The sequence below is a fragment of the Engraulis encrasicolus genome, chromosome 3 (assembly GCF_034702125.1).
Source record: "Engraulis encrasicolus isolate BLACKSEA-1 chromosome 3, IST_EnEncr_1.0, whole genome shotgun sequence".
Lineage (NCBI taxonomy): Eukaryota > Metazoa > Chordata > Actinopteri > Clupeiformes > Engraulidae > Engraulis > Engraulis encrasicolus.
In genome coordinates, this window is record NC_085859.1 from 26,636,089 (window position 1) to 26,661,088 (window position 25,000).

General features: G+C 43.0%; 1 protein-coding gene across 1 annotated transcript in view; it reads right to left on the reverse strand.

Moving 5' to 3' along the window:
• Positions 1–25,000, reverse strand: part of LOC134445916 (protein unc-13 homolog B-like) — a 65,602-nt gene that overhangs the window by 29,189 nt on the left and 11,413 nt on the right. Inside the window, exons 12-24 of the mRNA XM_063195075.1 lie at positions 22,620–22,735; positions 21,154–21,317; positions 20,045–20,195; positions 16,720–16,788; positions 16,199–16,288; positions 14,080–14,217; positions 13,161–13,384; positions 12,676–12,761; positions 8,650–8,776; positions 6,918–7,014; positions 5,027–5,170; positions 2,587–2,664; positions 1,666–1,743 (exon numbers count right to left, since the gene is read on the reverse strand). Coding sequence (XP_063051145.1) covers positions 1,666–1,743; positions 2,587–2,664; positions 5,027–5,170; positions 6,918–7,014; positions 8,650–8,776; positions 12,676–12,761; positions 13,161–13,384; positions 14,080–14,217; positions 16,199–16,288; positions 16,720–16,788; positions 20,045–20,195; positions 21,154–21,317; positions 22,620–22,735 — 1,562 coding nt within the window. The remainder of the gene's footprint in view (positions 1–1,665; positions 1,744–2,586; positions 2,665–5,026; positions 5,171–6,917; positions 7,015–8,649; positions 8,777–12,675; positions 12,762–13,160; positions 13,385–14,079; positions 14,218–16,198; positions 16,289–16,719; positions 16,789–20,044; positions 20,196–21,153; positions 21,318–22,619; positions 22,736–25,000) is intronic.

Here is a 25,000-nt window from a genome sequence, read left to right on the forward strand (position 1 = left end):
CGAAAGGTGTTGAATCAACTCTCTAAGTGTTGAATTAACACTGCATTTTATTTTTTTACTATGTATGATGCATGGATGACATCAAGTCCATTCCACCCCCACCGTAGCAGTCAACAGGCACAGTACACAGCCAGCGATGTTTATAAAACACACACTATGTATGCATGATGATGGTCCTTTTGACAGAAGTAACTAAGACAGTTTCCTCTTCAATGTATCTCTTCCCTTGCCCCATACGAATCCACAAGCATAGGGGAATCCGCCTCAAATTAAGTATTTCTTGATACGTAACACGTTTTGACACTTGTACCATCATTCAGTGTAACATGGACATCCATTGGCGATCCAAGACTGAGATAATGCACACTACTACACATATAGTAGTGGCTACCCGTCTGTAGGCTGGTATATTATGCCAAGATTTAGGCGGCATTAACAGATACAAGCTTACCAAAGTTAATTGGCTGCATTGTGTACAACGTTTTTCATGATCTTACTCCATGCTTAATGTTTAAAATGGCATTCATGGTCAGCAGGATTCATTTAACCCAGGATTAAAATCTCTGCTTGACCCCTGCAGCCCTGAGTTATCAACCCCACACTCCCTGTACCTGTATCCCAATGCCCATTCGGGCTGGCTGCATTGGCAAGGTGAAGAGACCACCTTACCTGTACATGTCAGAGGCAATGCTCAACCCATACCCACGTCTTCAAACCACACATGTGCCTGTATTTTCACACCTGCTCGAGCTCAATGTGTTGGCCCTCAGAGGGTTAGGTGTATGGTACATCTCAACCACCACGCCTGGGGCCACTGACAGGTAGTGCCAGACCCAAACCTGTGTGTTCGGACCCACCTGTACCTGTGTTGTGACACCCACTCAAGCTGGCTGTGTTTGCTTGAGAGGGTTAGGTCCAATTCCAACTGTGTCATCCAACTCAGAGGTTTGACCAGTCCTAAACCGGTGCCACTTTGAGGTAGTGCCCCGAACAACCCCTGCACCACTTTGAGGTAGAAGCTGACCCATATTTGTGCTACTTTGAATGGGAGGCCGATCCATACATGTACCACTTTGGGGTACTGACCAGTCTCACACTTGTGCCACTATGACTTAGTAGCTGTTTCCACGTAGCAGGATATGTTTTAGCAGGGTATTTTTTTCTCCTGTTGAGGTGTAAACGCAACATGTGGATAAAAATAAATCCAAGTTCAGAGGAGCAGATGTGTGCACATCCCACCCGATGGGCCAGGTGCAGGACAATGAGAGTAAATCCAAGTGAAAAGAGAAGTCCGCGACACTGCTTGTCTATTGTGTATTTAATGGAGCAACGTTTCGAGCAACGTTTGACTCACACTTTGCCTGATGAAGACCTGAAGGTCGAAACGTTGCTCCATTAAATACACAATAGACAAGCAGTGTCGCGGACTTCTCTTTTCACTTAAAAATAAATCCTCCATTGTAACAAATGCGTTTCAGCCCCCTAAACAGGATATTTTTTTCTCCTGCTTTTTATACCTGGATTTTAAATATCTGCTACGTGGAAACGGAAGGCCAAAACCAATGCAACCAGGAGAAAAAAATATCCACATATAAAAATATCCAGCTACATGGAAACAGCACCTTAGTGTCCTGGTCTGGGCCACACCTGTGTAGTTTCACCCACCTGCTTGGCTCCCATGCACTCAAACATCTTCTCCAGGAGCACCCGCATCTGCTGCACATTGTTCATCAGCACGCACGGCTGGGGGAGAGACACACACAGAAGAAACTTACTTACATTTAATACTAAGATACTGTAGGTCTTTTGTAGACAGACCACTTTATTTTATTCTACTTAAATATATACTGTATACAGGTGTGGATATTAGTGTGGAGATGTTGACTGCTATTTAACTGTAACTCTTGTGTTATGTACTGTTCTCTAATTCTCCAATTCCTTTGAGAATACTGAAAGTTGAATATACCGACTAGAATTACAATGCCATATCACACAAAAAATGCATGCAAATGCATGAAATAAATAAATAAAAACAGATGCCAAATAGACAGGGAGTCAATTTAGGAAGTCGACTCGATTGTGGAATCAGTACTAATGCAGAGATGTTGTACAGAGCACAGCTGTATACTACTGTATGGTCATTGAGCTTTATGGCATTAGACTCATTGTACTTGGTCATAACAGCTGGAGTGGGAAGAACACAAAGCTTGCAGATGTGCAAATGTGCAAAGAGAAATAGAAAGACACGCACGCACGCACGCACGCACACACACACACGCACACGCACACGCACGCACACGCACACGCACACACGCACACGCACACACGCACACACACACATGCACACACACACACGCACACGCACACACAAACACACACATACACACACATACACACACACACGGGCACGCACAATCACACGCACACACACGCACACATACAAACACACACACACACACACACACACACACACACACACACACACACACACACACACACACACACACAGACACACGTGCGCACACACACACACCTGAGCACACTACACACAGTACACTAGACACAGCGGGAAGCAGACACACTTACAATCTTCTCCTTGTCACAGAAGGAGGGGAAACTCTTTGCCACGATGGCACAGTACTGCATCAGCACCTTAGTGATGGTCTGGGAGAGAGACAAACAAACAAACAAACAAACAAACAAAAAAACAAACAAGATATAGGAAACATATCACAAAACAGTATCTTAATAGGCTGCCAAAATGAATTATTCAGATATCAGACATCACCAACATCAACACAAAGATATAAAACAAAAATGAAAGCCAAAATGATCCTCCTTGATATCTGCACAGCAAAATGATCGTGTTTTTAGCAGCTGGAAACCTACCTGCTGCTGGAAACAAGGGGAATGAAACATTCAAAGTTCACAAAATTGCTGCTTTCATTCTAAAGGTTATAAAACAACGTGTTTTCCTCATCCTTGTGTTCTGTCTCTCCTCAAGCATACCTGTGGATATTTTCCTCTGACTAGACTAGAAGGTTTAAAAAGATTGCACTAATTTTGAAGTGAGATTTTGTAACTGTTGCTTTTGCCTTTTGTGCTTTTGACACGGCAGCTCGCCTCAAATCAAACTGGATGAGTCACAGACGGCGTTCTCAGAGGCATACATATTGTATGTGGCAGGGCCCACTTTTGTCTGGCCTGACTCGAGACCGGTTTCCAAAAGGTGTTGTTCGTACAAACACAATGATATAAAAATCATGGTGGATATACTAGAGCATGAGGACGCGAGACACGGTGGCATGAGAGGGCATTGAGGGCAGCTTTGCACCATCTTAACTGGCACTCAGGGTTTGTCAACAAGTAGACATGTGGTATGAAATGAAGACAGTGGGAAAATATGGTTAGGAGACAGGGAGGATGAGGAGAGATGTGTGAGAGAGAGAAAGACAGAAACAGATAGAGAAAGAAAGAAAGAAAATTAACAAACACACACACACACACACACAGTACATCTTCCTGGGTATTTGGGGATTTGTGTACATTTAAAGTGGTGCCGTTGCATTTAAGTGTGGCTCATTTAAACACATCGTGTGAAATCAAGTTTGGCTGTGCGTGTAAATACAGTATATAAAGGGACACTGTGCAGGAAATGTAACAAAAAAGGTACTGCAACTATGCTGCTCATTGAAACTGGGCTGCCTATTGCCAAAATTGATCTTTACATGAAAGTTTACTAAGTAATAAACAAATATTTTCTAGTATGGTCCAAGTACAGTCATTTTTGCAGCTAAAAATGGCTATTTTTGGAAATTCAAAATGGCGGACCATGGAGAAGATCCCCCTTTTCATGTATGAAAAGTGCAATTTTTCCAGTCATAATGAATACTCAGAATTTGATGCTGGTGGTAAGTATTCATGAAAAAGGTAACATTAGTGAATGGGCAGCATGAAGTCTAGAAATAAACAACTAAAAATCTCACACAGTGTCCCTTTAAAGCTGGCATGCCTGTGACAAAAGGCACAAAAGCAAAATTGAATCCTCAAAAAAAAAATCTATACAGACCCCATTAATATTTAAATTATGCTCCCATCATACATCATATTCAGGGCTTTCTCTGTGCTCATTCCATGATATGTAACTGTGTTGTATAATTTTTACCACCTCAAACAAAAACATATGAATCTGTTTTTATCTCTCTTTTTTCAAGCTCAAAGTGATCCCTCGCTGCACAGCTCTCCCTATTTATTTTTTTCTATCCACTTACCCAATTCATCACGTTCCATCTCAAGAGGAGACATACAACTTGTCTTCCTATCACTCCCACACAGATTTCCCGACTCCCTATTTATGTCCTTTCAATCTCAGTCTTCAAAAGAAACCCACATATCAAATAAATAAAGATATTTTTGGTTCTGATGAAACTGTAGAAAACATATAAACATGTGTGCTTCGGCACTTTTTTACAGTATTTTTTTCACATCTGAGATGCTCCGGTGAATATCTTGCATTAATAAATTAAGAAGCGGCAGTTATAGCATAACATTTTCAGTCTAAAACGGATCATGCAAACAGTTATCTTTTTCTGTATTCCTCGGGGAAGGTTTGGTTATTGTGCACAAATTGTCATCATCATATCGTTTCTATGCAGCTTTCCCTATTGCTTATCATTTACTTTTACTTTTATAATTTCATACTTCAAGTGTAAAAAAAGATCCCTCACACTGTCCATTCCACCAGCAAACTTAATACTACGTTTTGGTCATCTGAGCTTCTTCAACTTTACCAAAGTTTGCTGGTGGAGTGGATGATGTGCGGGATCTTTTTTAAACTTGAATGACAACCTCACTGGGGTAATATCATTTCCACCTGTCCAACGACAGAGGTCTACAAAAGCGCCCTTTTAAAAAAATGTCATGATTAAAATAAAACATAAAAGACACTTAACTTGGCTGGACATGTTATTGGACCAAAAACATAATATTTAGGTTGCATTTTGGTGAAGTCTTCTATTTTGTGTACCTTGGCGAAGCGTCTGTTGTAGTGTCCCATGACGACGGGGTCGGGGCAGTCCAGCTTCTTGATGATCTCGAAGCTCTGGTTGAGTTGGGTGAAGATGTCCACCACCGAACTGGAGAACAGAGCATGCTCAGACGTGGCCTGGAACTGTGCAGGAAGCAGACAGGAAGAGGGAGGTCAGGGGTTAAAGTTCAAATGTAAAATACAAACTTATTTGTCATTTTTTTTCCCTGATGAAGATGTGCCTTGGATCTTTAAGACTACCATATTGAACAAGGAGCCTACTGTTTGGGCCTTCACATTTGGGAGATAGGCAAAAGCTAAGTACTGAACAATTTAGTTGTGTAGATTATGGCGTGCTCTTAATCCGATGGTTTGTAGACTTCTCAGATTTTGGTGCTCTTTACTCCAAGGTATTGTACATCCAAAAAAAGAGAAAAAAAATCTCCAAATTACACCCCAAATTAAAATGTCAATGTCATGTTAATTGTAAGAAGGACGGCAAAAGTTTTTGTGGTGCTCGTCATTAACATATACGGCTGTAGTTTGAGTCCATATTCATTTATATTAATCCAGGTCTAATTTACGCTTATTAAGATATTACAACAGCGATCACAGCAACCATCTGAATATTTTATTCATGGAGCAAGAATTAAAATGACAATTTCCATATTCAGCCTGTTTAAATCAGTTCCTTAGCCAATATATTTAGTCACTCTAGCATATTCAAAAAAGCCTGTCGCTCTTCCCAGTCCAGCCAAGTCACCCTCTGAGTCACACATCATATCACACAGCACTCTCTTTCTGAACATCTCCCAATGAAAAACCACTACTGGCCAGCATGTAAATTACCTTGAGGTGTGCACGCACATCCAAGTCAACAGGTGCTGGGTCAAAGATGCATCAAACAAAGTGACAGATGATAACTGTGCATTAATTCTGCCCCCAGATTTATAACATACCGTGTGTGATTGAAGCGTTAATAATAAGCGTAATAAAACTGGGAGTGTCCGGTGATTCATTCAATTCAATTCATTCTTTATTCCAGACCCAAGGGGATCCATATCACATTCATTCACTCAGTTTGTGAATTAGCTCTCCATAATGTTGTATCATTTTCCACTGTAAAAGTGTTGCTGGGCAGTGAGTGTAAATTTGGGGGGGATACCACATTTTATACGATGAACTACATTATAGTATATTATTTTAATAATAATGTGTATTGGTAACACCCCAGCGCTGCTATAGCTGTCTGTTTGGGGTCTTGATTAAATGGACACTCCACTCTCTAGTGTCCCCTGTAATTCAAACTTTGCTGCCTGGTTGGCCATGTAGCATATATAGGAGTGGAGCTGGCCCTCCCGGATTTGAAAACGAGCCTCAGGGGCTCTGACAGCAACAGCAAAGTAGCCTGGCTGTGGCGACTTGAAAGCTTGCGCAATGCCACATGTAGTATGGGCAGACTAAGGGGAGCACTAAAGAGTCAGGCTCGTATGTTGGCGTGCTTGACAGCCAGAGCTCACCCACAACCCAGGTGACAGTTTCACCATCACAGGCATCTGTGCTGGATGGTGGCACTGTGATCCTCACATTAAAGGATGGACCTCTGGAAGGGAGGGGGGTGGAGACTCCAGACGGTAGAGAGGAGGAGGTGCAAGTGACAAGCAATAGGTGCAGAGGTGTCAATCAACCAACTCACTTCAGATAGTAGGATCCCTGTCTAGCCACAGTTTTGATCCAACCAGCCCTGAATCACATGATCGTAATGAGCAACCTTGACAGATAAATCAGTGCCCTACTCTGTGAAGTTAAAAGGAAAATACGGAAGGCTTTTTTTGCTTCTCAGGAATGACACTTCTAGACAAGTGACAAGCACTGGAAACAGGTGACCTACCCCCTCCCTCTTGTCCCGCTCCAGCGCTCCGTGCATGAACTCCATGGACACGTCCTCGTTCTCGGCTAACCACTGCAGCACAAACTGCAGAAACCACCTGCAGAGAGGAAGATAAACATGACAAGATCAGAAAGATGGAAGATGAAGAGAGACTAAGTTCATTTGAGATTGAGTGCTCTTAATGTGGTTCATTAGTGTCTTTCCGGGAGACAACTTTTTTTGAGGTAGCTATTTGCAAGTTGCCACAATAGAGCACCAACAAAGGCAAAGCATAAATGTGCAATGCAAAGTAACATCTGATAAAGAGAGAATGAAATTAAACTCCATTTGTATTCTTACTTTAACCAGCCTCACAGAGGTGGTCAACGTATCAAAAACATTTAATTGAGAGAGAGAGAGAGAGAGAGAGAGAGAGAGAGAGAGAGAGAGAGAGAGAGAGAGAGAGAGAGAGAGAGAGAGAGAGAGAGAGAGAGAGAGAGAGAGAGAGAGAGAGAGAGAGAGAGAGAATGAGGACACAGAGGGAGAGAAGGAAATGGAAAGGTAGAAAGGCAGAAATTGTGATTGTAACAGTGTGTGAGTGTTAGAGAGTGTAACAAAGAGGGTGGCAGCTACCGTGATTGAAAAAGGGAAATAACTGAGAAGGATGCTATGAAACAAAAGAAAGCCCTTCAGTGCAGAGGAGCTGCAGGACAGAGAGAACACAGAGAGAAGAGAGTGAGCTCCATAGAGGAGAGGTGGAACAGGGGAATGCAACCAGGATATAGCATGAAGGCTGTGGTGCCTTTGAGAGGTTCAGTGACAGAGAGAGAGAGAGAGAGAGAGAGAGACTGAGGAGCCTTTGAGAGCCAAAGGGAGAGGGGGCTCTTTGAAGGATTACACAGGTAGGTGTATTGAAAGAGACGGGTGTGGAAGATAGCACTGTGTTTGAATGGGGAAATGGAGGTGTGTGTGTGCATCTCTATGCGTGTGTGTACGTGCGTGCTTGTGTGCGTGCGTGCATGGCGCATGCGTGTATGTTTGTTTGTGCGTGTATGTTTGTGTGTGTGTGTCTGTATATGTGTGTGTGCATGTACTGTATGTTTGTGCTTGTGTATATGTACAAATGTATGTATGTGTGTGTGTACAGTATCTGCCTGACTGTGTGTGTGTCTACTAGTGTTGCACCGATACCGATACCAGTATCGGTGGATCGGTGGATCGGCACTAAAATGGTGGTATCGGTATCGGCGAGTACCATGAAATAGGGCACCGATACCATTTACAGCTGCTTGTATGACACTTAAACAGCCTTGAAATTTGTTATTTCATAGAGGTATTTAAAAAGTATAAAAAGTTTTGCTGGATTCACTTAGTATTAGTTTTTTTTCCTGTTTCACAAAGGTAGGCAGCAGCCTGACAAAGCCATGCAATGATTTTGCATCCAAGTAGTATGCACTACAGCCCTTTATAGACATTTCAAATAGGGTGGTATCGGTATCGGTATGGTATCGGTATCGGCCGATACTGCACAGCCAGGTATCGGGTATCGGTATCGGGCCCAAAAAATGTTATCGGTGCAACACTAGTGTCTACTGTATCTGTGCAGAGGTGTAGGTGACAGGAGACATGGAACGTGAAGCCTGGGCTGAGTGAGTGTGTGTGTGTGTGTGTGTGTGTGTGTGTGTGTGTGTGTGTGTGTGTGTGTGTGTGTGTGTGTGTGTGTGTGTGTGTGTGTGTGTGGTGTGTCACTCACGCGGGGTACTCTGGGACCTTGTCTTGGAAGGCAGGCAGGTCCTTCACATACTCATTGTAGAGCCATTTGACTTTGAAGTGCAGGTTCATGTAGTCCGCACTCTTGCACAGCTTATGGTTCTCATGCTCTGCAAAGACGAGAATAGACGATGGACATTTGAAAACGTGAAGTCATATTACTCCATGAGAGAGAAAAATACTTCAAATTATAGTTACAAATAAAAAAATGAAGTCTTTTAGTCTTTTTTGCAACTGTTTGTGGTTCATTCTATGCAGTGTAAAGTATAGAGGGCTGGATATTTCAAAACACCACTGCAAGATATCACAAAAATGCTTTTTAAAATTATTTCATCTTACAGTAACACATGCAATAGCTTTTAAGTCTTTAGTCTGTATTAAGTCTTTAGTCTGTCTGTTTTCAGTACTTCTGGAAATTATTGTAACTAATACAATTTGGTAATCTTGCAACTGTTTGCAGAGTTTGTGTTTCTCATGCACTGCAGTGGTAAGAATAGAGGGCAAGACATACGTATTTCAAAAATGTTGAAATATATTTTGAATGCTTATGAAGATTATTTTATCTCACAGTAACAAATGCAATTGTGCCTTTACAGTAGGCCTTTGGTAATGTTCACTGTTTTGCAGGGCATGTTCTATAGTGAATAGAGGATGAACACTTCAAATTTATTTATGTATTATGTATGTATTATATATGTGTACAGACGGATGACTACAGCTATTGCAGCAATAGTTGTCTATGACTGCCAATTCGAAATGGCACATTTACATGGTTACAAATTGATGCTGGTAGTAAATATAAAGGGAAAAAGAAATGCAGTAAGTTTGGGATTGGTCTTTAGTAATGGACCAAGGTCTTAAGTAATGCTATTTCAAGAACCTTCATTACAGGTAATGCAACAGAGAGACAAGAGAACAGTGCTGGGGTGAGTTTCTCAAAAGATAAGTTATTGGCCTGTTAGCAACTTCGGTAGTTGCCAATGGGAAAATGCATTGAAAACAACAAAGTAGCTAATGTAGTAAGCAACTTTGGTTTTGAGAAATTCTCCCCTGTGCTGTATGTTGTCCCATGGGGGGCACACTATGTGTTACCCATGTCCACTACTCCTTAACACCTTAACACCTTCCCAGGTGTCATATTCCTCGTTAGCTTAAAAAAAACCCTTTCCAATTAACAACATCTGGAAAAGCTCCCAGAGGAAAAACTGAATGGCAAGCGGCTGTTGAACATCTAAAGAAATATACTTGTATGTATCATATTGATGATAATAACACTCGGGTGTATCGTTCTATGTGTAGTACAGTCTCACATGTACTTTATGGCGCCCACCCGTCACCATTTTTGTGAAAATGGATTTGAAAATAGCTCCCAGTAGGCCGTGGTATTGCAGCAATGGGAACAGCTGTGGCAAACAGGCCTCAGCATACTTCTAGTACACAGAGACGATGACAGTGTTTGCTGGGCCCAGGAAAAAGTCATTTGAAAGGGCTCCCCATCCAATACATACAATGTAATGAAAAGCCTATTGTGGGCCCCTTCTCCTCCTGAGCCCGGGACAACTGGCCTTTAAGTACTCCTCTGTCGGTTTCCCTGCTTGTACATATGGGGAAGTAATTGTTGAGTGCTTGTCGAGAGAACCCTTCATTAGGGAGACATTAACCCATTATTTAAGACAGAGAGAAGAGAAGAGAGGAGAGCAAGCTATCTTTCTGTCTTTCTGGTTTTTGCCCCCTTCCTCACATACTCTTCTCACAATCCTTCTCTCTTAGTCTACCTCTCTACCTCTGCACAATTCCCTTTCTCTCTCTCACACAAACAAACATTCACATATTGCATCTCATAAACACAATACCTGTAAAGTACATCATACAGTATATCTCCAGTATCTACATATCTATCTATCTATCTATCCACATGCATGCATGCACAAACACACACACACACACACACACACACACACACACACACACACACACACACACACACACACACACACACACACACACACACACACACACACAGTGTACACACACAGTGTACACACACAGTGCACACAAACAGTACACACACACACACACACTAGTGAGTGTCTTACCGGCATAAAAGTCTAGCCTGCGTATGTGGAAAGTGGCAGGGGCTGTATATGGCAGGGCAGGGCAGGGCAGAGATGGTGTGGTACACAGCACAGATGAAAGGAGATGAAGGTGACAGAATGAACAGAATAAATGAAGAGAAATGAAAAGAAAGAGAGCCTTCTCAGCATGCAGCGGCAAGGGGAATGTTTTGGAGCGTGAAAAGGTTATGAATGGGAATCATGCAGGATATACGTAGAGCAGGATCATGCAAAGGGCAACAGAAGATGAAAGATGCTTATATACAAATATCTGATGATGTGCAGCGACTCCAGCAAAAAAAAACAACAACACTCTACGTATAGCCATGACTATAACCAAAAAAATCAATGAAAGTAAATACATGATTTTTTTTCAAGTAACTAAATAGTAGTAGTAGTAGTAGCCTTTATTGTCCCCAAAGGGAAATTCGTTCTCACCATGCAGGGTGCAGTCGCCGCAAGAGCAGCGCCCATAAGAATAAATAGATAATAGCAAACTACGTAGATGTGCTTCTAATGTTGTATCAATTTTAGTATGCTGTGGGTGACAAGACCAATATTCATACAAGCACTCACTAATGCGCGACTTCTATTTTTCAACAGTAATGCCAAAATAAATAAAAGAAGGGAAAGTCTTAGCTGGCAATATTATTGGACAAATAATGCCCAACGGCAACGAAAGCGCTGCAGTGCATACGAGTTCAACTCCAAAAACATTAAAAGTGGGAATTTTGGCATTCATAGTACATACCTTCTAATCTAACAAGACTTTCTTTTTCTACCTTCTTTATATGCACACCTCTAATATAAAGGGAGAGGTTCACAACTTCCTTGGGAAACTATATCTCCATAGTACTTCAACACTACATTACACTAGCCTGGGAGTACCCATGCTGCCTTGCACATTCTTTTCGAATTGTTGGACACTTGTGATTTAGTATGGCGTTTGCCGCCAGACAAACATTACACTACAACAACTTGAGATTGAATCTGGACAGCAGACTACCTAAAGGCCTACAATACTAGTCAACTACTTATCAAACTAGGGACAGGGCTAACCTCACTACCATTCCAGTCTTACCATTTTTCAGGCGGTAATGGTCGACTTTATCAAAAACTGGGGGAGGAAAACAATGAAGCGCGGGGGTGAGCCATGAATGGAGATGAGGCTGAATGTTACACAGATTGCAACTCATTATCACACATATTGTATGCACAAACCCATACATACATACATGTATACATGTAATCACACACACAGACACATACTGTATGCAGTACTGTATCCATACATACAGTACAGAAGCATTATGCACATACATGAACATTTTAAAACATTTACGGTCTCATACATGCACACAGAATCACAATCATATGTGCATAATGCACACACACACACACACACACACACACACACACACACACACACACACACACACACACACACACACACACACACACACACACACACACACACACACACATTTACCCACTCCAGATAGCATCCCCTGCATAGCTACAAGGTCTCCCCCCTAATGTATTGATTCATGGAAAGAGAGGTACAGTTGGTGTCAGGTGTGTTTGTGTGTGTGTGTGTGTGAGAGAGAGAGAGGGAGAGAGAGAGAGAGAGAGAGAGACTGAGAGAGAGAGAGAGAGAGAGAGAGAGAGAGAGAGAGAGAGAGAGAGAGAGAGAGAGAGAGAGTATGTATGGGTGTCAGGTGTGTGTGTGTGTGTGTGTGTGTGTGTGTGTGTGTGTGTGTGTGTGTGTGTGTGTGTGTGTGTGTGTGTGCGTGCGTGCGTGCGTGCGTGTGCGTGTGCATGGGAGCGCGCACGTGTGTGTGTGTGCGTGCGTGCGTGCATGCATGCCTGCGTGCGTGCGTGTGTTCAGGTCATACCTTCAAGGGCATACTTCATGTCCTGGGCGAACAGGATCCACATGACCTCCGCACTGACCTTCCCCACACTCATCTCCTGAGAGAACCTGCAGAGGAGAGACAGACACAGCAGAAGACACAATTACATTACATTGCATTTGGCAGACACTTTGTAAGCAAAGCTACTTACAAACGAGGACATAATCATAGCCAACATCACCAGCAGATACAAGTGCACAGGAAATATACAGCACACAACAAGTGTAGATGCAATATGCATTAGCAGCTCACTAGCACAGCTATTCAATTATTCAAGACATACAGTACACAAACAAGTTTGAAGATACTGTAGGTTACAATACAATAATTCAACATGAGTAACACACTCCCATAATTATTCAAGTCACACATAAGCACGCACGCACGCACGCACGCATACACACACGCACGCACGCATGCACTCACGCACACACACAAACACAGCATATAGTGTGTGCAGTACTGACTGGTTGATGATGGGTGTGTATTGTGTCTTGTCCTCCTCGATGATGGACACGATGAGGGTGATGAGCTTGGGCCAGAAGTCCAGGTTCTGGATGCTGGGGCCCGGCTCCTCTGGCGGAGCGCTCTCCTCCTCTTTCTTCTTCTCTTCCTCCTCTTTCTTCCTCTCCTCCTCGTCGGAAGAGTCCTCCTCGTCCTCTCCTTCGCCCTTCTTCTTCTCCTCCTTCTTCTCCTCCTCTTTGGGTTTCTCCTGGAGAGAAGACAGAGAAATAAAAGCCAAACTTTGACTTTTACATTTTGGCAACCAGACTTGGTGGAAAGTTCCCAGTCAGTTCAGGGGTAAGACAGAGAGGCATTACCATGCTGTGTTTGCAACACATAGCCTGACTCACACAATGGCAAAGTCTCTATGACTTCAGGCGTCATCAAATATGCATGGCAAGAGCAACTTTAAGGATTTAACCTATCTGAATAGCATTAGATTGAAAGAGCTTGGCCATTTCAGTAACGCAATAACAATTGACATAGGTGGCTATTCGAGACTCAGTAAAATAAAATGTGTTAAATGCCTATTAGTGCAGCCAAACTCAAAGGGTCTAACTCAATCTAGTACCTCCCATCCTTTCTTTTTGCTTATGGCCTCGTGAAACGAGGGAAGACATAATTAAAGATAGAGGTTTTATCCAATATCTCACAAAAGCACAATTCAATGGTCATTTTCTCATTTGCTATCGGGATGCTGAATAGGGAGAAGCCCCTAAATAGCTGCTCTGCCAGGGGCCGACGGCAAAGCACAATGAAGTGATCACAGGAAGTGATACAGATGGCCATTAAAGACTGAGTGAGATACAATGTGGGTAATGTAGTGCATTAGATACAGTGCATTGTGGGAAATGTAGTGTATGAGAGTGCAGCCAGACTCACGGGTTCTGCAGGCTGGAACTGGCGGTTGTAGAGCTCTATGCAGTTGTTGAAGATGTACTCGTAGGTGGAGTTCAAGCAGGCCTTCACACAGTCTCGCACCACGTGGGCTGCACGAGGAGGGTTCTGCAGCTCCAGCACCTGAGGGTACACACACATACACACACACACACACACACGCACACATACAGGAACACATACACACACATACAAGCATATACGCACGCACATATGCACACATACGTATAGGCGCAGATTCATGCACACAAGCACGCACACACACACACACACACACACGTGCACACACACACAAACAAATGCACACATACATACATATTGTTTCCAAAAACGGCGAAAACATTCATTTAGCATAGTATACAATAAAACAATAACTTGTGTCTATACTACATGTGCACTGTGACATATTTTTGGTAGTTCAATTCCAGAATTTATGCTGCCCATTCACAAACGTTACCTTTTTCACGAATACTTACCGCCACCATGAAATTGTAAGTATTCATTATGATTTGGAAAATTGCAATTTTCATACATGAAAAGGTGGGTCTTTAGCATGTCTGCCAATATGAATTTCCAAAAATAACATTTTAGCAGCAAAACGTACTGCACTGTTGTCATATTAGCAAATATTAGTTTCTTACTTAGTAAATATTCATGAACACATCAGAAATTTGTCAATAGGTAGCACAGTTTCAATGACCAGTATACACTCGCCTCCAAAAGAGTTGTCGCCTATCCATCTGTTTGGAATAACAGCTAATAACCTGACTTTCAATTAATCACTTGGCTTCAAAAGTCACTCATATGAAAGCTACAACCCTCCCGAATGAAAATGTATGTACAAAAATACATTTCATGCACCAACGAAAGATTGACCCTTTATTGAACACAGACAGGCAGATTTTGACAAGACAAAAGTTTTGTCGTCTATCGATCATAATGTGAAAATGAGCAGATAAGTCACTTCAAAACACTTCAAATACGCAGATTGGGTGTCATACTTAATCACTGAATCACTCTCACCTCTCCAGAAAATCAACTTTAGCCTTAGGTGTATGTTTAGGGTCATTGTAATCATGGAAAGCAACACAATGAAAATCAATGGAGTTCAATGAGATATGGTGACATATTCGCTATTCGTAGAGCAATACATGTTTAACTTCATGATTTAATCAATGCTAAAAGCCCTCAAACACCTGCAGCATGCATGCAGCTCCTCATAAGAGCTGTATCTGTACCATGTTTCACTTTATGCACCATTTCTCTTTTTTCATATTCTTCATCTCCAACACCATATAGTTTTGATGCTATCAGTTCTAAAATGGTTGATCTTGGGATCTTGACTTCAGAGTATGAGTCCCATTAGCCTTCATTTTTGTCAGAATTAGGCTTGACATACTCTTGGTTGGCTTTTTTGAGACAGGACAGTGGGAGAGACTTCTTTGGTGTTAAAGGTGAAGAATTTGGAATAAATACATGGTGCCTAAAGTCAAACATGGGAGGGATACAGCTCTTATGTGGAGCTGCATGCATGCTGCTGGTGTGTGAGGGCTTTTATCATTGATTACATCATGAAGTCAAAAATGTATTGCTCTACGAATAGCAAATATGTCACCACCTCTCATTGAACTCCATTGATTTTCATTGTGTTGCTTTCCAGGATTACAATGACCCTAAACATACACCTAAGGCCAAAGTTGATTTTCTGGAGAGGTGTGACTGAATCAGTGATTAAGTATGACACCCGATCTGCGTATTTGAAGTGTTTTGAAGTGACTTATCTGCTCATTTTCACATTATGTTTGATAGGCGACACAACTTTTGTCTTGTCAAAATCTGCCCTGTCTGTGTTCATTAAAGGGTCAATCTTTCGTTGGTGCACGAAATTTATTTTTGTTCATTCATTTTCATTCGAGAGGGTTGTAGCGTTCATATGAGTGACTTCTGAAGCCAAGTGATTAATTGAAAGTCAGTTTATTAGCTGTTATTCCTAACAGATTGGTAGGCGACAACTCTTTTGGAGGCGAGTGTATTTGCAATAGCTGCTCTCATCACCATCCTACACAGTGCAGGTTTAAGATGAAAAAGAGTGCTGATACACTACCTTCATCCTGAAGAAGGTGATGCTGGTCAGGAGGTCCACGGTGGACTTGAGGTCTGACAGACGGGGCTTACTGCTCGCTGGGAAGTTATTCTGAGGTGACACAGGTGGCAGCGGAGGTGACAGGCGAGTCAGACAGTCAGACAGACAGACAGACAGACAGACAGACAGACAGACAGGCAGGCAGACAGACAGACAGACAGACAGACAGACAGACAGACAGACAGACAGACAGACAGACAGGCAGGCAGGCAGGTGGTCAGGTTCACACAGGGTGAACAGTAAACAGAGTGACTGGCTGATTGAGAGGTCTGGCACTGTCATGAGTATGAAAGTATTGCTGCAGTCACATCCACTATTAACAAACTGTACCCTTTGAATTACAGGTTAAGCGAAAAAAAAAAGTGTGTGTGTGTGTGTGTGTGTGTGTGTGTGTGTGTGTGTGTGTGTCGTGCGTGCGTGCGTGCGTGCGTGCGTGCGTGCGTGCGTGCGTGTATTTGTTTCACCACCCAGTAGCAGCTTACCCGGTATGTGGACAGGTCGATGCGAAGCGAGTTGTGCAGTTGGTCCAGGAGCTTCACAAAGCGCTCTCTCTGCAGGACATAGAGAAGGGCAACGTTATTAAATACTGTACAGATGAGTCATGAGAGAGAGAGAGAGAGAGAGAGAGAGAGAGAGAGAGAGAGAGAGAGAGAGAGAGAGAGAGAGAGAGAGAGAGAGAGAGAGAGAGAGAGAGAGAGAGAGAGAGGGAGAGAGAGAGTGATGAAGAAGAAAAGATGTAAAAATAAGACAAAGGTAAGACAAAAAGAGAGCCAATGGAGACAGACTTGACTAATAAAAAAGCAAAATGAGGTGACATACTTAAAAGTCCACCCTTATGTGACTTTGTTCAATCCTATCCACATAATCCATTCTCTCTCAGCTAATCTGCATAAGACAGACAGCAATGACAAATGAGAAAAAGCCACAAAAAAAACCCTGAAAAGTTTTCCTTTGGATTTGTTTTTGCTGTTAGCCCTGTGGGCATGATCAGGGAAGCCAACTGGCCAGGGGGACAAAGGGGTCAGTTGTTCCGGGCCCAGGAAGGGAGGGAGCCCAAAATTGGGTGCCCAATACATAGAGTGCGTTTTAATATGCGACCTTGCCTCCTCCACTTGCGCTTGTCTCCTCGCCCCGCCTCCTGGCCCCTCCTCCGTGGAGAAAACGATTAAGTTTCCCAGCTGTCAGCCTAGCCACAACAACTTTTGAGGGACTGTTTTTCATTCACCATCCCAATTGCAAATGAGAAAAGACTCTACAATTGAGCTTTTGCAAGATATTGAAATATAATGCTGTTGTCAGTCATGTCATCATGACGAGAAGCAAGTGGAGGAGACAAGGTCGCATATTGCAATGCACTCAGCGTATGTATTCCAGATTAGTTTTTCCTGGGCTCAGCAAAAGCTGTCAGCGGCCCTGGGTATGCTGATCGACTGTGTGTCTGTGAGTTCTGGTGCAGAGATGAGGCATAAATCTGAATACATTCCCCATCTTATGAATGTCACCAGTGGGATAATTTGTCACAGAGAATTGTAAATCACAGACATCGACTTGATGGAGATGCTCTCTCTTGAAACATATGACTTCCAATCTTACACTATGTGTGTGTGTGTGTGTGTGTGTGTGTGTGTGTGTGTGTGTGTGTGTGTGTGTGTGTGTGTGTGTGTGTGTGTGTGTGTGTGTGTGTGTGTGTGTGTGTGTGTGTGTGTGTGTGTGTGTGTGTGTGTGTGTGTGTGTGTGTGTGTGTGTGTGTGTGTGCGTGCGTGCGTGCGTGCGTGCGTCACCTATCAATGATTGTGGGGGCCAGATGTTCCCAGAAAATCCTCTTAATGGTACTTTGTGGGACCCATATATTGGGCCCTATACATTTAGCAATGTTTTTCTGGGTAGTATTGTTGTTACTGGTAAAAAGTAAAAGTGAAAAAAGATTTCCTAGGGATTTCCAAAAGCCTTGTTTCGGTGTGGGCACAGTTTAGCATTTTTTAGCCATTGTTAAGAGTTAATATGAATAGAAGTCAATGGGACGGCCCCACAAAGATATTAAGATGAGGATGGGTAATTCTCAAAACCTAGTGTGCGCACTTCCGAGTGTATCAGCCTAATTAGTAACGCTCAGTGATTGGATACTCTTGGGTGAACTCTACGGAGTATCCAATCACTGGGTGTGACTAATAAATAGTATCCAATCACTGGGCGTGACTAATTAGGCTGAATACACTTGGAAGTGCGCGCACTAGGTTTTGAGAAATGCCCGATGTGTGCATGTGTGCCTGTGCCAGAGGTCATGCTGGGAGAGATCTCAGGGGTTTCTCATTTTGTGTCATTACAGAGGAGCGCCATTCAAAATCACAATAATCATAACAACTGCAACAAAACAACTGAGCTCTTAGACTTCTCTGTTTTCTGAGAAAAACAAGCAGTCCCTTCTCAATCATTCAAAAGGTGGTTGTGAGTCTAATTCCTTACGGATAAATCTGTAACCTTATAAAGGTGGTTGAGTCAGCGAGTTGAAATGAGACCTGGTAGTGGAGTCCCAGGGCATAGAAAATATGTAACGTTTGACATTCACATTAGAGTCCATAGCCTTTGGATCGATACATGTCGTAAAAACAACAACACAGCTGTCGTAAACATCAACACAGGCCTCATAAACAACACATCAGCTATTGTAAACAACATGTCTCTAAAACAGAAAGTACTTTTGATAGAAAAAAACAGTGATGTCTACATTGCATTCAGCACTTTTTTTGCAGTTGGTCCTCCACAGAAAACAGTCATGAATGCCAAAGCAACTCCCCCACTCCTTAGGTTCAGCTTGACACTTGTTGAAAACAATTTGGGGTAGTGCTGCTGAGTGTGTACAGCAGATGTGTTCACAAATGAAAAAAACTATTTCATTGCTGGAGTGTTGAAAAGGTTATTGAAAAGTTCATAAGAGGCTGACCACAAAATTCGACTGCTGAGCATGCTAGCCTATCTAAAGGGTGCACGGCTGTTAAAGAAATGTGCTGGAGTGTTGGAAAAGTAAAAGGTCAAAAGAAGCTCACGCCAAAGTTGGACCCGCCGATGTTGTCTCAGACTGACACATTGGAGGCGGAGGTGAGTGAGTGAGCTTTTTCTCAGCACTACTGTTTGCGTTGTTGTTACTACACTTAAGTTTCATATTTCAGCACAATCTGGATGATAATGTAGACAGTGGCAGAAATAGACACTTAATTCCTATCTTGGGTCAGTGGACCCTTCAGTGGATCACAACCAAGTCAATATGCAGAGTACAGTGACATATGACGTCAAAAAAACCCAATCTAGCCACAAAACAGCATTAACACATTCTGTATGACAGGGCAGTTTGGAGTGCTGAGCATGTACACAAATGTTTATGAGTTGTTCACTAACACTGGAAAGTACAGGTAAAGGTCAAAAGTCAAAACAAAATCATCGTCTGTCCATATGTGGGCTTGCATGCCCATGAGGACCCAGGTTTGAGTCCGACCTGGGTGATTTATTTTCCAGTCCTACCCCATTAGTCACTCCCCAAACAAAAACAAACACTGAAAAACATTGCAAGCCAGTTAAACATAAAAAGATACCTAAGTTGCCCTGCTGCTAAGTTTGTAAGTTAACTCAACTCGAGGTTCAACCAGAGACGGTTTAAATGCAATTAGAATAGAGAATCTTTGGTCCAACTCAACTTGAGGCTTTCTCAAGCTAAGTTAACTTACAAACTTAAGGCAGCAGGGCAACTTGGTTTTTTTAACATTTAACTGGCTGCAATGTTTTACAGTGTACTTATATGAAAAAGAAGCTCACCCCAAAGTTGGATGCGGCGAAACGATCGACGGCAGATACGGTGGAGGCTGAGGAGGGGTGGGCGAAGTAGGCGTTGATGTTGGCCAGCAGAGTGCTCATCACCGCCGGGATGCCTGGCAACATGTACTTGGAGGACATGCATGCAAAATGGCTGCCGTGGAGAGAAAGGGGGAGATGAACAAACCATAAGTACAGTATGCAGCCATGGATGAGCGGTTAGAGCGTCAGACTTGCATCCCAGAGGTTGCCGGTTCGACTCCCGACCCGCCAGGTTGGTGGGGGGAGTAATCAACCAGTGCTCTCCCCCATCCTCCTCCATGACTGAGGTACCCTGAGCATGGTACCGTCCCACCGCACTGCTCCCCATGGGGCGCCACTGAGGGCTGCCCCCTTGCACGGGTGAGGCATAAATGCAATTTCGTTGTGTGCAGTGTGCAGTGTTCACTTGTGTGCTGTGGAGTGCTGTGTCACAATGACAATGGGAGCTGGAATTTCCCAATGGGCTTTCACTTTCACTTTAATGAAGTTGCCGGGATGACTGGCAACACATACTTGGACGACATGCATGCAAAATGGCTACATCGTAGAGAAGAGGGCATTCATATTCATCTATACAATACATTGTCAACATACCGGTACGTTATATTATGGCAGTGCCTATGTTACATTAAAAAGTACTCCAATGATACAGGCAAAATGGCTGCCAGAGAGTGGTTAGTGTAACACACACACTCACACACACGCACGCACGCACGCACGCACGCACGCACGCACGCACGCACGCACGCACACACACACACACACACACACACACACACACACACACACACACACGCACACACACGCACACACACGCACACACACGGTGGTGTTGATGCTTAACGTCATGGGCTGGTAGATGGACTCCATTCGATGCAGATGGCAAACTCAAACACATGCACACACAAGCACACGCACACACACACGCCCACGCACACACGCACACACACACACACACACACACACACACACACACACACACACACACACACACACACACACACACACACACACACACACACACACACACACACACACACACACACACACTCACACAATGCTAAACCTACGTCATGGCCTGGTAGATGGACTCGATTCCATAGCGGATGGCAAACTCATCCACAATGTCCTGCTCCACCTCGTCAAAGTAAACCTTCCAGGCCTCGTCACCCTTGGCAACCGGAATCTTCGGAACCCCACCATTCTCCACGTCAGTCAGGAAGTGGAAGATGTTCTGTAGAGGAGAAGACAGACCGATCAGGACACGGAAATAAAACGTACCGTAGCCCCTTAATACACACCGTACCTCCAGTGGCACGATGTAATAGTCAATGAATAATGAACTACCTTAGTACTACTATGACATAACACAGGGCTTTTACTAATGTACTATGACTTGGTCATTGCTATTCTGGTAATAGCAAATGTATAACTCCGTATCTTAACAGGTTAATGACAAAAAAAATCAAACTTGCGGGAAGAAAGTGAGGGTGTGAGTGTGAGTGTGAGAAGTGCATAAAATCATGTGCCACAGAGAGGTTAACAGACCATTAAGGTCACTGAAATATGCCTAAAATGTACAGGAAGTAAGTGAGAGTGTGAGAGACATAAAAAGACGTCTGTTTTGAGTTTTGCAGTTTTGGAAATGGAACATATTCTGTCCAGAGGGGGATGGAATTTCAGGAGACTGGACTAAAACTTACAGGAAGAGAGTGTGAGTGTGCAGTAAGTGAGGCGTGAGTAAGACATACAGAAATACACAGTAGGCGCATAATAGTATACATTTATATTCTGCAGAGAACACAGTTGACAACACTTTTCAACATTTCTCAGGGATGTGTGGTAAAGCTACTGTATGAGCATGTTTGTTGTGCACACTCTTTCTTTGCCTTCATCAGTCTCTCTCTCTTATTAACTTAATCTCTCTTGCTCTTTGTGAGAGGGAGTTGTATTGTGTGCAATGGATAAAAGCCCAAGCTTTCGACAATGGAAGGTAGAATTAGTTTCTCTTTGTGCTTGTGTGCATGGAAGTCTTCTTCTGTGTTTCTGTAGATGTTTGTGTGAAGCTGTGTGTATGAGTATGTCTGTGCCTGCTCTCTCTCTCTCTCTCTCTCTCTCTCTCTCTCTCTCTCTCTCTCTGTGACTGTGTCAGTGACTGTTTATGTGTGTCATATTCATCTCATGTAGACCTTTACCTCTTTCAGTGTGTGTGTGTGTGTGTGTGTGTGTGTGTGTGTGTGTGTGTGTGTGTGTGTGTGTGTGTGTGTGTGTGTGTGTGTGTGTGTGTGTGTGTGTGTGTGTGTGTGTGTGTGTGTGTGTGTGTGTGCTTGCGTGTGCGTGTGTGCATGTGTGCGCGCATGTATGTTTATGTGCATGTGTGTGTGTGTGTGTGTGAGTGTGTGTGTGTGTGTGTGTGTGTGTGTGTGTGTGTGTGTGTGTGTGTGTGTGTGTGTGTGTGTGTGTGTGTGTGTGTGTGTGTGTGTGTGTGTGTGTGTTTGCGTGCGTGCGTGTGTGTGTGTGTGCGTGTAATATTCACCTCGTGTAAACAGGTGTACTGCACGTGGTAGGGTGCCACCTTCTCCTCTCCTTTGATCTCCACGCTGATCTGGAGTCTGATGGCCCCGGACACTGCTGACTTGTCCGTTCTCTTCTCTGAAACAAGTCAACGAGAAAACCACACACACACACACACAGCGTTCAGTGTGAATAAACTCAAATAAGGATTCAAAAGCACCAACAAAAGACAACCACATTTTCTCCGTGTGTTAATCTTTTACTGCAATTAGGGAGTGTTTCTCCAAACATTTTGAGAGACAAAGGAGTTTAATGTTGTGGCTCAGGACTTATCTGTGGGAGAAGACAGCAAGAGAACCAGAAATCCATCCATGCAAATCAATTCAAATAAAAATTCACAGAAAACAATCAAGTTGTTCTTGTGGGGTTTGACATTGGCTGACAATTCAATGACAGCCAATTTCAAATGGTACACAGAAAAACAACCCAATCTCATCTCTGTGGCAATCTATTAATGAGAGACACAGGAATTTAATACAGTGGCTCCAAACATTGTTGATTTATCCATAGTCTCTTAAAGCAGCTAACTAGTAAACCGGTCACTGAGTCAGAAATAGAGGGATTAAATAAAGTATGGCTCAATCAAAACTGGTCCTCTATTGTGAAATTGACTGATGTTTCAATGGAAGGCAAGTTCAATAAGGACAACAAATTAAGGACAGAAAACAACTCACTCCTTTTCTGTGTCAATCTATTATTTTTGTCATTTATTCAAACGCTTTTGTAAGTACAGGCAGTTTAATAACATGGTTCGCACACAATACGTCTTCGATTAAATAAGCATTGGATAGCCACACAGAAAATGAAATAATTGCTAATATAACCAATAATTGTTTTTTCACACTGGCCGTGAATGGCGGGTGAGGGTAAAATTGAAACATAATTGCAAGAAAATAGAACCTCACAGTACCTTGATAACACAATAATAACACCACTCAATAGATTTTGTTTTTTGTTTACATGTACACACAAACACACACACACACACACACACACACACACACACACACACACACACACACACACACACACACACACACACACACACACACACACACGCACACGCACGCACGCACAGACACGCGCGCGCGCGCACGCACGCACACACACACGCGCGCGCACGCACACACATAGACATAGACGAAGACATAAGCATACGCACACACACACTTGTACGCACGCACGCAAGCACGCACACACAGAGAAATAAACATGCACACACGAACACACACATATGCACATGCGCACATACACACACACACATACACACACACACACACACACACACACACACACACACACACACACACACACACACACACACACACACACACACACACACACACACACACACACACACACACACACAAACACACATACACACACACAACACAAACACGCACACAGGCATTTGCGCACACGTATACACACACAGGCACACAGGCAGGTATGGTTGATTAGCTAATTGAAGGTTTAATGGTACAGGAATAAAGGATAAAAGGAGTCCTCCCTCCTTTGGTCCTGTGTGTGTGTGTCCTTCATCCCTGCTTTTACTTTTATTTATTTATTTACTTACATCTCACTTATTTATTTATTTTGCACAAAGCTGACAGGCCCTCCCTTTGTACAGTGCTGCTTTGCACGGCACCGTTTCTCCACTATTCTTTAATAAGCCATGTTTACAACTTTGATCTCCGCAGGTGGTCTCCCTTATGTCCTCCTGCTTGGGCAAGCATGGTTAGCAAGCAGGGTGTGATAAACACATTACTATGGTATTGGGTGTTATACACCTAAAATGTCTTCACTAATGGTGGAGAATCATCAAAGGCCTTTTTTTGTTTCTGTTTTTGTGAACTGGCTGCATTGATCATTAATGAGTACAAACGTACCCGTTCGTTTGCTCTCCCGTTCCGTTCCGTCCCGTTCGTCTGCTATCCTCTAGTAGCGAGAGAAATAGCGAAAGCTTGCGTGGGCAAGAGTGCTTGGGGGCATTTTGAGCAACTGCTACACTGGCTGTATGTGCTTCACTCGAAGAGATGAAGAGGGCAGTCATTCGGAGGATGAGAGGGAGAGAGTGACCTTCACCAGAGTCGTGGGAGTGCTCTTGATGCCAAATCAACAAGCATGGCTCATCTAGGGTATATACTGTAAGCTTATTAAATATACTATTAACAGTTAAAATTCCATTTGCTACATTTTTTTTTTTTACTACTTTTAGGTATTTTTCAGAACCATCACGACACTGTGTTGCGAGCGTGTTGTGTTGCGAGCATCTTTTGAAATTTGTATGCAGATTTTGACCTCCTAACCATAACATTATACACTACATTAAGACTTCATTTA